Source organism: Nycticebus coucang, chromosome 1 (assembly GCF_027406575.1).
Source record: "Nycticebus coucang isolate mNycCou1 chromosome 1, mNycCou1.pri, whole genome shotgun sequence".
In the NCBI taxonomy this organism is placed as follows: Eukaryota; Metazoa; Chordata; class Mammalia; order Primates; family Lorisidae; genus Nycticebus; species Nycticebus coucang.
In genome coordinates this window covers 72,355,418-72,372,198 of record NC_069780.1, presented here as the reverse complement: position 1 = coordinate 72,372,198, position 16,781 = coordinate 72,355,418, and the positions used below count along the sequence as shown (strand labels likewise).

At 42.0% G+C, this 16,781-nt stretch overlaps 1 protein-coding gene across 4 annotated transcripts in view; it reads left to right on the top strand.

Moving 5' to 3' along the window:
• The window catches only part of SLC10A7 (solute carrier family 10 member 7), a 333,888-nt gene that overhangs the window by 31,974 nt on the left and 285,133 nt on the right, over nt 1–16,781 (top strand). For 3 of the 4 annotated variants that reach the window (XM_053582250.1, XM_053582258.1, XM_053582265.1), the window contains exon 4: nt 5,258–5,333. In XM_053582250.1, the coding sequence (XP_053438225.1) occupies nt 5,258–5,333 (76 nt within the window). Of the gene's footprint in view, nt 1–3,082; nt 3,219–5,257; nt 5,334–16,781 lie in introns of those variants that run through there. The other variant, XM_053582271.1, reaches the window with a different exon arrangement.

The following is a 16,781-nucleotide window of genomic DNA, read 5'->3' as shown; positions in this document are numbered from 1 at the left end:
TTTACGTATATTGAATCAGCCTTGAGACCCTGGGATAAAACTGACTTGGTCATGATGTATAATTTGTTTGATGTGTTGCTGGATTCTGTTTGTTAGGATCTTGTTGAATATTTTTGCATCTATATTCATTAGTGATATCAGTCTATAATTTTCTTTTCTTGTTGGGTCTTTTCCTGGTTTGGGGATCAGGGTGATGTTTGCTTCATAGAACGTGTTAGGTAGTCTTCCTTCTTTTTCTACCTTTTGGAACAGGTTGAGTAATATAGGTACTGATTCCTCTTTAAAAGTTTGGTAGAATTCAGACGTGAAACCATCTGGTCCCGGGCTTTTCTTTGTAGGGAGTTTTTGTATGGTTGATGCTATTTCCGAACTTCATATGGGCCTGTTCAACATTTCCACTTGATTCTGGCTAAGTCTTGGAAGGTGACGTGCTTCCAAGTATTGGTCAATTTCCTTCAGATTTTCATATTTCTGAGAATACAGTTTCTAGTAATATTCATTAAGGATTTTTTGGATTTCTGAGGAGTCTGTTGTTATTTCATCTTTGTTGTTTCTGATTGATGAGATTAGAGATTTTACTCTTTTTTTCCTGATTATGTTGGCCAAAGTTTTATTAACCTTTTTGAAAAACCAGCTTTTTGATTTATTGATCTGTTGTATTATTCTTTTGTTTTCAATTTCATTTAATTCTGCTCTAATTTTGGTTACTTCTTTTCTTTGACTGTATTTGGGGTTGGAATTTTCTTCCTTTTCCAGTTGCTTGAGATGTCCCATTAAGTTGTTAACTTCCTCTCTTTCCGTTCTCTTGAGGAAGACTTGCAGTGCTATAAATTTCCCTCCTAGAACTGCCTTTGCAGTGTCCCAGAGGTTCTGATAGTTTGTGTCTTCATTGTTGTTTTGTTCCAAAAAGTTAGCGATTTCTTTCTTAATCTCATCTCTGACCCAGCTATCATTCAGCATAAAGTTATTTAACTTCCATATTTTTGTATGAGTATGCAGATTCCTGTTGTTACTCAGCTCAAGTTTTATTCCATGGTGGTCCGAGAAGATGCATGGAATAATTTCTATTCCTTTAAATTTACTGAGGTTAGACTTGTGACCTAAGATGTGATCGATTTTGGAGTAAGTTCTGTGGGCTGATGAGAAGTATGTGTATTCAGTTTTGTTGGGATGAAATGTTCTGTAGATGTCTACTAAATCCAAATGTTGGATGGTTAGGTTTAAATCTAAGATTTCTTTGCTCAGCTTCTTGTTGGAGGATCGATCCAACACTGCCAAGGGAGTGTTGAAATCTCCGACTATTATGGAGCTGGAGGAAATCAAGTTGCTCATGTCTGTTAGAGTTTCTCTTATAAATTGAGGTGCATTCTGGTTGGGTGCATAGATATTAATAATTAAGATCTCATCATATTGAGTATTACCCTTAACAAATATGAAGTGACCATTCTTGTCCTTCCTTACTTTTGTTGGTTTAAAGCCTATTGTATCTGCAAATAAAATTGCCACACCTGCTTTTTTCTGATTACCATTTGCCTGAAATATGGATGACCATCCTTTCACCCTGAGTCTGTATTTGTCTTTTAAGTTAAGATGTGACTCTTGTATGCAACAGATATCTGGCCTGAGTTTTTGTATCCAGTCAGCTTACCTATGCCTGTTTAGAGGACAGTTTAAGCCGTTCACATTAATGGAGAATATTGATAAGTCTGGTGAAGTTTTGGGTATCAAGTTTTTCAAAAGTCCAGTGGGCATTTTTTATCCTTTCACCAGTGTGGAAATTCGAGTTTGATCCGAAGTTTCTAAGTGAGTTTACTTTTGTGGTATAGGATTGGGTTGGTCATTATGGAGGATAGGTCTGAGAATATCCTGAAGAGCTGGTTTGGTTATGGTAAATTTCTTCAACATATGAATGTCATTAATAGCTGGGCGTTGTGGCGGGCGCCTGTAGTCCCAGCTACTCGAAGAATCCCAGATAGTCGATTCTTCTCTGAGGCAAGAGAATCACTTAAGCCCAGGAGTTGGAGGTTGCTGTGAGCTGTGTGAGGCCATGGCACTCTACCAAGGGACATAAAGTGAGACTCTGTCTCTACAAAAACAAACAAACAAACAAACAAACAAAAACATATGAATGTCATTAAAGGATTTAATTTCTCCATTATAAATGAAACTCAGTTTAGCTGGATACAAGATCCTGTGTTGAAAGTTATTTTGCTTTAGGAGATTAAAAGTCGGTGACCACCCTCTTCTGGCTTGAAAAGTTTCAGCAGAGAGATCTGCAGTCATTCTAATATTCTTCCCTTTGAAGGTAATGGTTTTCTTTCTCCTGGCAGCTTTGAGGATTTTCTCTTTCATATTAAATTTAGTGAAGTTAATTATGATATGCCTGGGGGATGTCTTATTGGAGTTGAGTCGTGCTGGGGTTCTGAAGCTGTCCGCTATCTGAATTTCAGAATCTCTAGGCATGTCTGGAAAATTCTCTTTCATAATTTCATGCAGAAGGGCCTCTGTGTGCAGCGAGGCCACTTCATCTGTTTCTGGAACTCCTATGATTCGGATATTTGCCTTCTTCGAATTATCCCAGAGCTCTCTGAGAGAATGATCCATTTTTGCTCTCCATTTCTCTTCCTCTTTGAGAGTTTGGGAGCATTCAAAGTCTTTATCTTCGATGTCAGAAATCCTTTCTTCTGCTTGCTCCATTCTGTTGCTTAGGGATTCTACTGTATTTTTCATATCTTTGAGGGCTGCAAATTCTTGCTTCAGTGTGTCTAAGTCTTTGGTGGTTTTGTCCTTAAATTCATTAAATTCTTGAGACAACTTTTGAATTTCTCCTCAAATTCCTAATTCCACTTTGTTAATCTTGTCTGCAATCCAAATTCTGAATTCGATTTCTGACATCTCAGCCAGTTGTTTATGAATGGGATCTTCAATTGCATCTGCCGTATCTTTCCTTGGGGGGGGTGTTGATCTATTCTGGTTATTCATGTTACCAGAGTTTTTCCGCTGATTCCGCCCCATGGTTGTTTTACTCCCTCTGATTTTTTCCCCTAGAGCTTGTTTTCAGCTGGTTTCTGTTCCACCCTAGTGAATCAGATACTCTGGATTGAAGTCTCAGCTGTGGAGAAATATCAGCAATTAAGTCACCCCACCCCCCACCGGCAAACAATTGGAAACGAAAAATCAAACCTTCCTACCACCGTGCACCCAGGGCACCACCTTATTTGTCTTCAGGCGATTGGTTCAGTTCAAAAAATCCAAATCAATTGTCTCAGTCTGCACCTGTCTCAGGTGAGAGAGTTTAAGAGGTCTCTGGGAACTGGATCACAGGGGTCTGGTGACTACTCTGGTGTGGCTTGCTCCAGTGCTGTGTGGAGTCAGGAGGAGCCACCCAGCCAATAGATCAGTCTGGGAAGGTTGCTGCCTCCTTCCCCACCTTGCATCGCTGTTAAACCCAGTCACTGATAGCCCTGCAGTTGGCTGACCCAGTTGCCTGTAGTGAATTGGTACTCCAGGAGTTTGCAGCTGCCTGAATCACAAGGAAGTCTGCCAGGCCGCTGTGCTCTGCCTCTCTCTAGGAGGAGGAGGTGAGGCCTGACAACCTCGGGTGCTTGATGAAGGTTGGGGGGTTTTCACTCAGGTCCAGTCTCGCCCCTGATTAATGTTACTGACAGAACAGAACAGAACAACTCTGCAGTTCCCCTGCAGAAGAGAAACTGAATTGAGTTCCAAATCAGCTTGTCTTTGCTCTTGTATTGTCTATAGGCTGACGATCCCCTGAGGGCCAGGTGCGTCTTAGGTTTAGTAAAGTGGACCTCTGGGTCAGCCCTGCCTTGGGGGTTTCCCTGCTTTACAAGTTGGAGTAGCCTCAGGCAAATCCTATACTCAGAGTCTCTGGTTGCCCAGGGAGACAGGGGGTGTGGCTTCAGAATATTCGGTTGTAAGCCGTATTGCTAGCAAAAGAGGGCTGCTGTTTTATGGCTCAGGCAACCACTGCTCTGGTGTAGCTCCCTTCTGGCCAACCGTCCTCTCTCCGCTCCTGTACCCCAGAGTCTGCACTGACTGGCTGCAGCCCAGAACTGTCTACACCCCTCGAGCAATCGCCCAAGAGTCTGGACCCCTGGGGGACAGGCCTCCAGACCTTGGAGCAAGAGCAGAGGGGAGTGCGGGGAGCGCTGGGAGCCTGGGGTTGTGGGCAGAGAACACACACAGCTTTACACAGTTTTATTCCTTGCCATATTGTCACCAAAAGATGGCTGTCCCATTGTGCCTCAGGGAACTGCCACTCAGGTGCGGTTCCCTCTCCGCCGACCGGGACTGGCCTCCAGACCTCAGTGTGAGTAAAGGGGAGCACTGGGAGCTCAGAATTCCAGGTAGAGACTATATACAGTTTATACAGTTTTATGCCTGGCAGGAGGACTCCGTGGCACCCTAGTAGGGGGAGATAGGTCCAGTTTTTAGAGGGTCTCTCCCGTGGAGTGTAGTGGGAGGACCTTTGAACTCTGCCCTATTGTTTCTGGGGCACTCTGAGCCGTTCTCATTGGGGAGGGTACTCCCGTCTGCTTGGTGATGGATTTTTTACCTTTTGTTTGTATCTTTGTGGTCGCAGCTCACCTCAGCGGGCTCGACATGCGTTCTTCAACCTTCTCTCTTAGTGCAGCTCAAATCCACCAGGTTACTTGCTGAATTTTTGTCCTTTAACTCTCCTACTGGACGGGAGCCTCTGTGGAAAGATGGCTTCAGTCAGCCATCTTGTCTCCTCCCCTTAAATAACTTAAAAAATAAAATCACCCATGCCTGGAACAGAATGAAAGCTTAGAACTCCTATGTTTGCAGCCTGCTGACTCACGTACAATTGTCTAAATCCAACAGGACATGTGTATCAGTAAACATTCTCTTATTTTCATTTGCTCAGCTCTGCTACTTTAGAATACTTAAGAAATCTGTTTGTGGGTGGCGCCTGTGGCTCAGTCGGTAAGGCGCCGGCCCCATATACCGAGGGTGGTGGGTTCAAACCCGGCCCCGGCCAAACTGCAACCAAAAAATAGCCGGGTGTTCTGGCGGGCGCCTGTAGTCCCAGCTATTCGGGAGGCTGAGGCAAGAGAATCGTTTAAGCCCAGGAGTTGGAGGTTGCTGTGAGCTGTGTGAGACCACGGCACTCTACCGAGAGCCATAAAGTGAGACTCTGTCTCTACAAAAAAAAAAAAAAGAAATCTGTTTGTAATTGAAAATATTTATAATTGGATTTTCTTTTATTTTTCAGTTTACAGACAGTAGGTTGCATGCCTCCTCCTGTGTCTTCGGCAGTGATTTTAACCAAGGCAGTTGGTGGAAATGAGGTAAGTCCTGGGGGCTAACTTTGCTTAGGCATAAGCTTATGCTGAACGTTTATTTTGTTCAAAACTTAGGTTTTGAACATGAAGGAGTCATGTTGCAGGAGACTCATGACTATAGCAGCTTATGAAAGAAGCAGGTGTATTCATATTATTAGGATGATGCTAAAATTGATCATGATGAGAGGAATTAAGGATTTTTTTTTGTTGTTGAGACAGAGTCTCACTATGTCGCCCTCAGTAGAGTGCTGTGGCATCACAACTCACAGCAACCTCAAACTCTAGGGCTTAAGTGATTCTCTTACCTCAGCCTCCCAAGTAGCTGGGACTACAGATGCCCACCCCTGTGCCTGGCTATTTTTTGTTGCAGTTGTCATTGTTGTTTAGCTAGCCTAGGGTTGGTTTCAAATCTGCCACCCTCGGTGTATGTGGCTGGAGCCATAACCACTGTGTTACAGACGCCGAGCCAGGAATTGAGGATTTCAAAGAGAAGAGTATGGGAGATGAAAGAAATAGAGATGGTGAATTTTTCTACCTCAGTGGGAAATTGGAAGACAAAGGACATAGGAGTCCCAGGAAAGAGACTTTTCATTCAAGACGCATAGACTGAGGACACATGCTATTGGCGAATCCTTAATTTCTAAAATTTTTTTTAACAAACTAAGGAGACTTGATGTGTTTAATGGCAAGTGAAAATCACATAAAAAGGAGAAATTAGGCCAGATTTCTAAGATGAGTCCAAAGAAATTACCCAACTTTGAGGGGACTGGCAAAAGAATTGCATTTGTTTATCTAGGTAGCAATTGTCCATTTCAGAAGCTTTTTATAGGTGATTCTTTCTCTTCATATGAAGGACCTATCTTTTATGATAGCTTATTCCTTCTTTCCATTCTATATTGTCTCATTCAGAAAAGATATTGTTGAATGAGGGAAGGCATAATGGGTTCCCAATTCAGTTCATGCTTAGGATTATGTGTTCTTAACATTTATTTTCATTTTCATCCACTTGATGCTTTCCAAAAATATTTCCTGAATACCTGCTGTGTTTTTTCTAAAACAGGTTTGTTGAAATATCATTGACATATAGTAAAGTGTATGAATCTGTAGTTTAATATTTTGACATATGTGTACCCTGGTGAAATCATCACCACAATCAAGATAGTGAACGTATCTGTCTACCTTTCTGAGTAATTTAAAAAGAAAGAGGTTTATGGCTCGGCGCTCAAGGCACAGTGGTTATGGTGCCAGCCACATACACCAAGGGTGGGCAGTTCAAACTCAGCCCCGGACAACTAAACAACTGCAACAAAAAGAAATAGCCGGGCGTTGTGGCAGGCACCTGTAGTCTCAGCTACTTGGGAGGCTGACGCAAGAGAATTGCTTAAGCCCAAGAGTTTGAGGTTGCTGTGAACTGTGACGCCATGACTCTCTATCGAGGGTGACATAGTGAGACTCTGTCTCAAAAAAAAAAAAAAGGAGAAAGAAGTTTATTTGTCTTACAGTTCTGCAGGCTGTACAAAAAGCTTGGTGCCAGAATCTGTTTCTGGTCGGGACCTCCAGGAAGCTTCCAATCATGGCAGAGGGCAAAGGGGATCAGGAGTATCATATGGCAAGAGAGGACGCAAGAGACAGAGGAGGAGGCAAGGGAGAGAGAAGGAGAGTGCAGGCTTTTCAGCGTTCTCATCTCAGGGGAATGAATAGAGTGAGAACTGGTTACCAAAAGGATGACACCACGCCTTTCAGGAGGGATCTTCTATGACCCAAATACCATCTGCCAGGCCCCAGCTCCAACACTGGGGATCATATTTCAACATGAGGTTACCAGGGGACAAATATCCCAACTGTATCACTGTCACCCTCACAAGTTTCCTGGGTCCCTTTGACATCTCATCCTTCTGCTCTTCTTAGCCCTCTCTTTCTCCAGGCTCTGACTGACCTGCTTTTTGTCACTATACATCAGTTTGCATTTTGTAAAGTTTTATATAATGGAGTCATATGGTGTATATTCTTTTCTCTCTTTCTCTCTGTCTCTTTTTTTTTTTTTTTGGTCTTGTCTAGCTTCTTTTATTCAGCATAATTATTTTGAGATCCATCTAGCTTGTGTTTATCAATAGTTCAGTCCTTTTTATTGCTGAGTAGTGTATGTTGTGTGGATATACACTACACCACAAATTTTGTATCCATTCACCTGTTAATGGACATCATTTGGGCAGTTTCTAGTTTTTGACTGTGAATATCTATGTACAAATCTCTAAGTGGACATATGTTCTCATTTCCTTGTCAATGCCTAGGAGTGGAACGGCTGTATCATTTCATAGATATAGATTTTAGTACCTCTCAACAAAACAAGAATTATCTATAAGTAATGATAGATCTCCTATAAGTAGCTTCTGATACGGACAGTTTCTATCAATATCCAAGCACTCTTGTTTTGCCACATATGTATGTTTAAAACTTTTAAAGAAATTGCCAAACTGTTTCCCAAAGTAGTTACACAATTTAATATTCCAACTAGCAGTGAATGAGAGCTCCAGTGCTCGACTTCCTAATTAACACTTTGTCCTTTATTGTTAGTCTTTTTAATTTTTGCCATTCTAATTTGCATGTAGTGCTGTCTCATTGTGGTTTTAACTTAATTTGCATTTCCCTGTGACTAATAATGTTGAGCATCTTTTCATGCACTTATTTGCTTTCCGTATGTCTTCACTGATGAAATGTCTATTAAGTCTTTTGCTCATTTTTAAAAATTAGGTGGTTTGTTTGCTTATTGATGAGCATTGAGAGTGTTACATATTTTGGATATAAATCCTTTATTAGATAATATGCTTTGTAAATATTTTCTACTAGTTTGTAACTTGTCATTTTCTTATCAGTGTCTTTTGAAGCAGTGTAGTAGTGGAGGCAGTAACAGTGATTGGATTCTAGGTGAATTTTCAAAGTATAGGGTGTGCTGATAATTGGACGTGGAGTGTGAGAGAAAAAGAAGGGCCAGAATGCCTCCAAGGTTTTTAAATGAGCAGCTGAAAACATGAAGTTGCTGATATAGAGAAGAGGACTTTGTGAAAGCATGTTCAGGGACTATTAGCCTGGGGGGATATGCCCGCATCCTGAAAATTTCTCACTTGCTACATGTCCCATGTGGGTCTTGGGAAGATCTTTGGCAATCCCAAGGAACCCTACTTGATTGAGACTCCACCATCTTGTGGGTACACCATCTGGATAGAACACAGAGCATTTACAGTTGCCACAGCAAGAGAGAAAGACTGGAGAACCACAAATGGGATTTTCACTGCCCAGGTTAGCAGTGATAAATGGTACTTGTGCTCATATTCAGTTGGCCAGAATAAGTCATATGGCCATTCATGTGGCCTGGAGGAGAGAGAAACTGGATGTTGGTGAACACTTGCAGTATCAGTGGAATGGGCAAAGATCAGGAGTTTTTTGTTTTTTTTTTAGTGTGTTAAGATGCCCATTATGTATCCAAGTGCAAATGCCAACTCAGAATTAGAGATTACAGTTGTAGTTCAGTTCTAAAGATGTAATGTAAGGAATCATCAGTGAGAAAATGGTATTTAAGCTGGGTGTGGTGGCTCATGCCTGTAATCCTAGCACTCTGGATTGCCTGAACTCAGCAGTTCCAGAGCACCCTGAGCAAGAGTGAGACCCTGTCTCTAAAAATAGTCAGGCATTGTGGCAGGCGCCTGTAGTCCCAGCTATTCAGGAGGCTGAGGCAAGAGGATTACTTGAGCCCCAGAGTCTGAGGTTGCTGTGAGCTGTGGTACCACAGCATTCTAGCCTGTGGCAACAGAGTGAGACTCTCGCTTACCCTCCCTCCCCCCCGCCAATGGTATTTAAAGCCCAAATTGGATGAAATTACTTGGAAAGAGAACATAAATATAAAAGCGGGGAAGCTCAAGGATCCCCATTCAGGTTCAGGGAACCCTGGGTCCCTCCAACATTGACAAGTCAAGGTACTGAGGAATAACCAGGAAAGACAACAGAGAATGAATTAGTGAGAGAGAGGGAAAAACAGGAGAGCACAGTGTTGAGGAAGCCAAGTATCCTGGAAGCCATGTGAAGAAATTGTTTGAAGGAGGAGGTTCTGATAAGCCGTGTAAAATTATGCTGTGAGAAGTTATGCTTACATAAGTTAAATTCTGAGAATTAACCATGGTAACCTGACCAGAATGGTTTTGGTGGCACACTGGGACAAAACCTTGTTTGGAGTGAGCATGAGGAAGAAATGGGTAAAGAAGAATTAGAGACAGGAGGTCTGTTTTAGAAATAGGTGCCTGTTTTCAGGTTCTTTGTGATAAAAGGGAAGAGAGAAATGAGGCTTTATTTAGAGGTCGATGTGAGGTCAGGGTTTTTGAAAATGCAGAGATGTATGTTTCTGTCATGATGAGAATGGCACAGTAGAGAGTAAAGTATTGCTAGAAGAGAGAGAGTGCTGAAGGAATGGATCTGATCAAATGAGGGAGAATGGTATTGGCTGGAAGGGTTTCAGCAGGAGCTTGGACTATTCATTCCTAACAAGAGGAGGGAAGGCAGGGTGTGAGGAGCAGAGGGGTAGACTTGGGAGTGCTCTTCTGGTGCCTGTATTTTCTTAGTAGGAAGAAAGGTCAGCATCTGAGAGTAATGATAGAGTAGGGAACACGAATGTTTGAGAAGAGAGGAGAAGGTGTAAGATAAGGAGAGTGTGTTAAATTTAGTGTGGTAGGATCGCCAGGCAGCCCTGAGGACCCAGCTAAGATCCATGGATGTGCATTTAAAGTGAATCCAGTCATCATGGTTATAGGTCTTTTCTCAGTCACATTTAGCTTGGTGGTGTAAGAAAGGAATCGGCAAATAGTTGGATTTAACCAAAGGTTTCGTTATTTCTATTTGCCACATATTTATTTACTTTGATTTGCCACATATTTATTTATTTATTTTGAGACAGAGTCTCACTTTGTTGCCCTCAGAACAGTGTCATGGCATCATAGCTCACAGCAACCTCACATGCTTGGGCTCAAGTGGTTCTCTTGCCTCAGCCTCCCGAGTAGGTGGGACTTCAGGCACCCGCCACAACTCCCGGCTCTTTTTATAGACGTGGTCTTGTTCTGGCTCAGTCTGATCTCGACCTCATGAGCTTAAGCAACCCACCCGTTTCGGCCTCCCGGAGTGCTAAGATTACAGGTATGAAACACCAGGCCTGGCCTTTACTTTTTAGAGACAGGATCTCGCTCTTGCTCAGGCTGGTCTTAAGCTTCTGAGCTCAGGCAATCCACCTGCCTCGGTTCCTAGAGTGCTAGGATTACAGATGTGAGCCGCTGCACCTGGCCTATTTGCCACATAATTAGTGAGGTAGAGGAGTTAGAGGAATTTTGGACTAGTCGCCCATGGTGGTTTTCTTTCTATTAACCTTGAAAGAATTTGGAGAAAGGATCTTTTTGGTATATCTAAGAGTGGTGTCAATTGGCTTAAAGATGTCATTTATCTTTCTCTTTCTTATGTGATTACCTTCTAAGCCATATTGATGTAAAAGACTCTTTTCGTTTTTTGTTCTCAAATGTCTTTTTGGCAGAAGTTCAAAGTTCACTCATTTCTTGACATTAACACATAGCATTAGATTCTTCTGAAGTATATTTATTTGCATCAATGTTGCAAGATAATGTGGAATTTAGAGATATCTCCTTTGTTTTCTTAAAAGTGTTGGTCTATTTCTCTAAATGTTTATGCAATTTCATGATTATCAAGCATTTTTGTAAACCTCAGAGTAGATACAATTTTTTCCTAAATCTTTGAAAATCAAACTTCTGAAATGAAGTTGGCAGAATCCAGTTTGGTCACATCTTGTGTGAAATGAATAGACTATTTCAGATTTATATCAGATTATGGGAAAAATGATCTGCAGGTAAAGGTAAGAGATGATTTGAAGTTTAATATTTCTCTAAAATACTATTATTGGCTAACCAAATATAGGTTTTTGTTGAAGTAAATGTGAGAGAGAATTAATTTTTTATAATATATATTGAAAGGCAGCTTGGCGCCTGTTGCTCAGTGCTTAGGGCACCAGCCATATACATCAGGGCTGGCAGGTTTGAACTGGCCCGGGCCTGCTAAACAATGACAACAAAAAAATAGTCGGGCATTGTGGTGGATGCCTGTAGTCCCAGCTACTTGGGAGGCTGAGGCAAGAGAATCACTTAAGCCCAAGAGTTTGAGGTTGCTGTGAGCTATGACGCCATGCACTCTACTGAGGGCGACAAAGTGAGACTCTGTCTCAAAAAAAAAAAAAAAAAAAAAAATATATATATATATATATAGGGAGTGTGGAAAATAAGGCAGTTGGGACTCCAGTGTAGAAGAATGGAAGTGAAGTTAGTTTAAAGTGAGGAAAAAGAGTATATTTTATTTAAAGTAAAGCATATAGACTTTTCCAGTAGAGTGGTAAAGGGCCTCCTCTTACTAGAGAGAAGAGACTTTTCTGGGAGAGTGGAAAAGGGTCCCTTCTCTCTATTACCACTCTCCTGGAAAAGTCACACAGAAACAATATTTATCTATAAGAATTCCCATTGGTTCCCTTTAGGCCTTCAGGCATGCTGTCCTGGTTCCACTGGTTGTGGATTACCCCAGTTATCACAATCCAATTTTCTTTACCCTGTGTCAATAATTATTAATTGTTATTTTACTAGTGGTGGTATGGTGGCGTCTGTTAGTCTTGTGATGTTTGTGGCAATCATGGTGTACATTGTTCTGTCATGGGGATCTTTATCTTTGTTTTCAGGGGCAATCATTCATAGGCTTGAAGTCATGTGTCAAAGGCTAGAGGTTATATTGTACGAGAAAAGCACATACTTGGTTAACTAGGTCCCTCTGCTTTCCCTGCCTAAATTCCTTGTTTTGCTTCAGGGCCCTTTCCAACTTTCTTATCCAGAAGACCATAGTTCTGTTCCCCCTCCTTATAGCTGCTTTAATGTCCTTCTATCCCTAATCAATATACGTGTTTAGCATATGCTCTCATATATTAAAGAAAATGTGTGGTTGTATACTGTGCATTTGCTTTTAGTGATTTGGGAATCAATGCAGATATAATAGTGTCATTTGAAATCATTATTTTTATTTTACAAGTCATTATATAACTTTCTGTTACTTATACACCTTTCATTTTATTATTTATTTATTTAGTTAGTTATTTGAGACAGAGTTTCACTATGTCACCCTCAGTATAGTGCCATGCCGTCACAGCTCACAGCAACCTCAAACTCTTGGGTTTAAGCTATTCTCTTATCTCAGCCTCCCAAGTAGCTGGGACTACAGGCGCCCACCACAATGCCTAGCTATTTTTTTTGTTGCAATTATCATTGTTGTTTAGTTGGCCCAGGCTGGGTTCGAACCCACAAGCCTCGGTGCAGGTGCCCAGTGCTATAACCACTGTGCTACAGGCACTGGGCTTATATCTTTCATTTTAAATGATTTTCAGTAAAATTATTGGTTACCTAAAGATTTTATCATGAAATTAAAGAGTTATTGCTTACCTTTAAATTCACAGTTTATTCTTTGGAAAGAAGTAACTTCATTATTTTTGTTAAATTAAAAAGTGATTTCTGTTTTCATAACTTAGGTTATTTTTGCTCCAGTGAGCTAACTAGAATTTGTAATCACTTCTAGCAGCAAAAGGAACCCAATGTATGTGCATAACAATGTATATAGACTGGACCACCAGTATATCTTTTAGATATTTAAATGAGACTGTTTAGGGATATAGCTCACTGACAGTTTTATTTTGTGGCTTTGATATTTTTTTTTCTTTGCCGACCACTAGGTCATGGGCAAAAGGCTGTTGGGGAACAAACTTCCTTTTTTTTTCCTTTTTGTTGCAGTTGTCATTGATGTTTTAGTTGGTCAGGGCCAGGTTGGAACCCACCACCCTCGGTATACGGGGCTGGTGCCTTACCCACTGAGCCACAGGCACCGCTCTGGCTTTGATATTTAAACCGTTTTTGTTTCAATACTAGAAACATGCTTAGGTTCTTTTCTGTGACTGTTATTTATTCATACCAGCATTTTAAACACAGTTTTTCAAAACTGCAGGGTATGCTGTAGGGTACAAACTGTAGGGTATGCTGTTGATGTGGTCTAACTGGTGGTGATGATGTGGTGATGGTGTGTGTTTACACATGTGGTTATAGTTGCTTTTTTAAATAGAAGAAAAAATAATAAGATTAGGTAAATTCTAATTTCACTGTCAAATATAAGAAGACAGATCAGAATGTTTTATTCTTTATTCTGATATGAGAAGCATAGAATACATGCTTATATGTTGTTTGAAACCATGTGCATTAATTTAGTTTAAGATTTTGTTCCAAATATAAAGTTCTGTGGTAAAAAATTTGATTTTTTTTTCCTCCAAAACTATGCAAAGGTTCTAACCTTCATGAGACTTGCTAAGAGACTGATTGTATTTAAATTCAAGTTACTTCTGCCTTACAGTAACTACCACAGAGATTCCTTCTAAAAAATAACTTTTTTTAAAGATACCAAAAAATTGTGCTCTTATGGTTCAAGACATGGTTATCCGGTTTTCATGTTGTTGTAGATAAATTTTATCTGTCTACCATTTATGCTGGTGTTTAGGGAAAAAGCAAGAAAATTAGGGTTTAGAAAAAAGATGCACTCTCTTCTTTTACCTATTTCTTCTTGCAAGGATTCTGCTAAAAGCTATTGTCTAAAAATGTGAAGTGAACATGAAACATTTACTTTGAAGTAAAGTTACAAAGCTATATAGCTTTGTATAATTTTGAGAATCTATATATTAAGATAGGTAGGAGAGAAATATAATTAAGGATTTCTGTCCTCAGATTTCCGAAGGAAAAAAGAAAAGAAAAACATTAAGAATTACAGAAGTCAGGGCAAGTTTAGAAGGAGCTTCTGAAAGACTTGGGGCAGGACCCCCCACTCTGTCCCGAACGACGACAACCCCAATCAACCGCAAGAGACGGCACTTGATGCAATCAGCAAGAGGATTTTATTCCAGCATGCTGGGGCTTAACTCGTAACTCTTTCAGGAGCAGAGGAGTCAAGCCCCGAACAGCAGGTTTTACAAGCTTATAAAGGTAAAAACCACAAAGTAGGGAGGGGTAGCAGACATAGCAGGGGCTTTCCAGATAAGAAGAACTCTGGTTCATTACTCATCTGTCTTAAGACAAAATCAGCAGTTAAACATTTGCTTAGCTCTTTTCTCAGAACTGGTTACCGGGTATCTGCTTTAGCTTGGGGCTATTTCCTGGAACAGTTACAAAAGGTCACATTCTTATGGTAGGGGGCGAGAGGTGCTGCTACATGGCTGGTCCCCTCCCCCCCACTTTTTGGATTTGGTAGTACTTTCCTTCATTCCCCCATTTGTTTTTTGGGAAGTTCTAATCATGGAACTTCTGGCTGTATGTATTCATTCTCATGGCTATCATCTCGGCGGAGAGACTGGTAATGCTGCCTGAGCATTAATACTTGTACAGCACTCACTCTCTCCCGGACGAAGGTGATTATATGGTTGAAAATGCAGGGCCCAAAGGTAAGAATTAGAAGCAGTATAATAAGGGGACCTATTAAACTGGAAACGAGAGTGGTGAACCAAGGGGACTGGTTGTACCAACTTTCAAACCATCCTTGGTGGGCCTCCCAGTCTCGTTGCCTTTTTTCTAGTCTCTCTCTAAGTTTAGACATGGAATCTTTTACCATGCCAGAGTGATCTATATAGAAACAGCATTCTTCTCTCAGTGCAGCGCATAACCCTCCATCTTTTAGGAACAGGAGATCGAGTGCCCGTCTATTCTGCAATACTACTTCAGATAAGGAGGACAGTGACTCTTCTAGTTTTGTGATTGATTGTTCTATGGCTTTTAGGTCCTCATCTACGGCTGCTCGCAGTTCTTCGAGATACTGTGGGGTCTGGACAAGCGCAGCCATTCCTGTTCCGACTCTGGCTGCCACCCCTATACCTATCAGGACAGCTAGGGTAATAGAGACTGGTTCCCTCTTCTGTCTACGGGGTCTGAGATCGAATTCTGCCTCGAAGGAACTCGCCTCGTGGTAGATAACTCTAGGTATTAACTGTACGAGGATACAGTAGTCTGCAGTGGAGTTAAACACTGATGAGGAAATGCACGGGGTTAGCCCGGTGCTGAAAGCCCACCATTCTCCTTTAGGGGGCACTAGATAATAATTGGTAGTGGTTGACGGGCTTTTTATGGTCTGATTACACAGATGCTGGCGATTTTTGGGGATCGTGCCTAGGCAAGTGCCTCATCCAGAGACTGCTGTAAGGGTGATCTTGGACCCCCAGTCACAGGAATTATGGGAGGTAGTATTTTGGAAGATACCTGAGAAGGCGATCCCTTCATAATAGGGCGGGCCTGAGGCTAGGCACAACTAGCAAGATTCAGTAAGATTAGGGTTGGAAGTATTGAGGACATTGAAAGCTCCCTGTATTAAGTTAAGGAGTCTCTGCCCGGTGTTTGGAGTCTCCGGGGATGTTACCTGGGGAGACAGTTCCGCAGGTGATGGGGCGGCTGTGCTGGCCCTAGTTAATTGGGTGCTCCCTGGGGTCTGGGGCATACGGGGGGAAATAGGCGGCCTGGCTGGCGGCTGCTGTCCTGAGAGTACGATGTTGGGTTCTATCTGGACAGCGACGGGGGTCTCTATTTTTAATTTGATAAAGAAGGTAAATCCTTTATCCCACCCTGACATATAGAAACGGAATCCCCATGTTCTTCCTTTTATCCAATCTCGGGCTTGTTTCCCTCTGTCCGTGAAGGAAATATTTAGGGAGTTTGACCCTGCCCCGGTACTGCTTCTCTTTACGGTTATTAAGTCCCAAGAGGAGATGGGGTGCCAGGAGGCCTGCCCAGTCGTTTCACATCCCCATTGCTTACAATAGAAATTTTTTATCCCCCCGCATCTGTTGGCCTGGCTTCTCGTTCTCCTGTCCCGGGGACAGATATAGAACTCCGTTTGTCACATCCGGCGCTGGGCGGGCAAGTTGCCACAGCCAGGGGCATCTGCAATGTACTGGCCTTGGGATGTGGAGCCTTGGGTAAGCGAGCGCTTTGCCAAATGATGATCAAGGCTTGATGGAACCTCCTCAAAGGTCTCATCGGGGATATCCCAATTATCTAGCCCTGCTATTAAGGTGCAAATATCTAGGGTGAGGGGCGGCCACCAGGTCCAAGGAGGGTTTTCTTTTGTAGTACTCCATACTACATCACCAGTCTGAGAGAGAACCTGCCAGGTTAACCTCTGGGGTGCATGGGGATTGGGACCGGAGCTACTTATCACTGGGAGTTGTATCAGCAGGAGCAGGGCTACTGCGGCGGATGCGGAGCTTGAGGGGGTTGTCCGTCTTTTCCACTTTCCACCTGGAGTCTGGCGGCGGTGCTGGTTTGACATGAGACACGTGGATCCAGGCTGTGATGC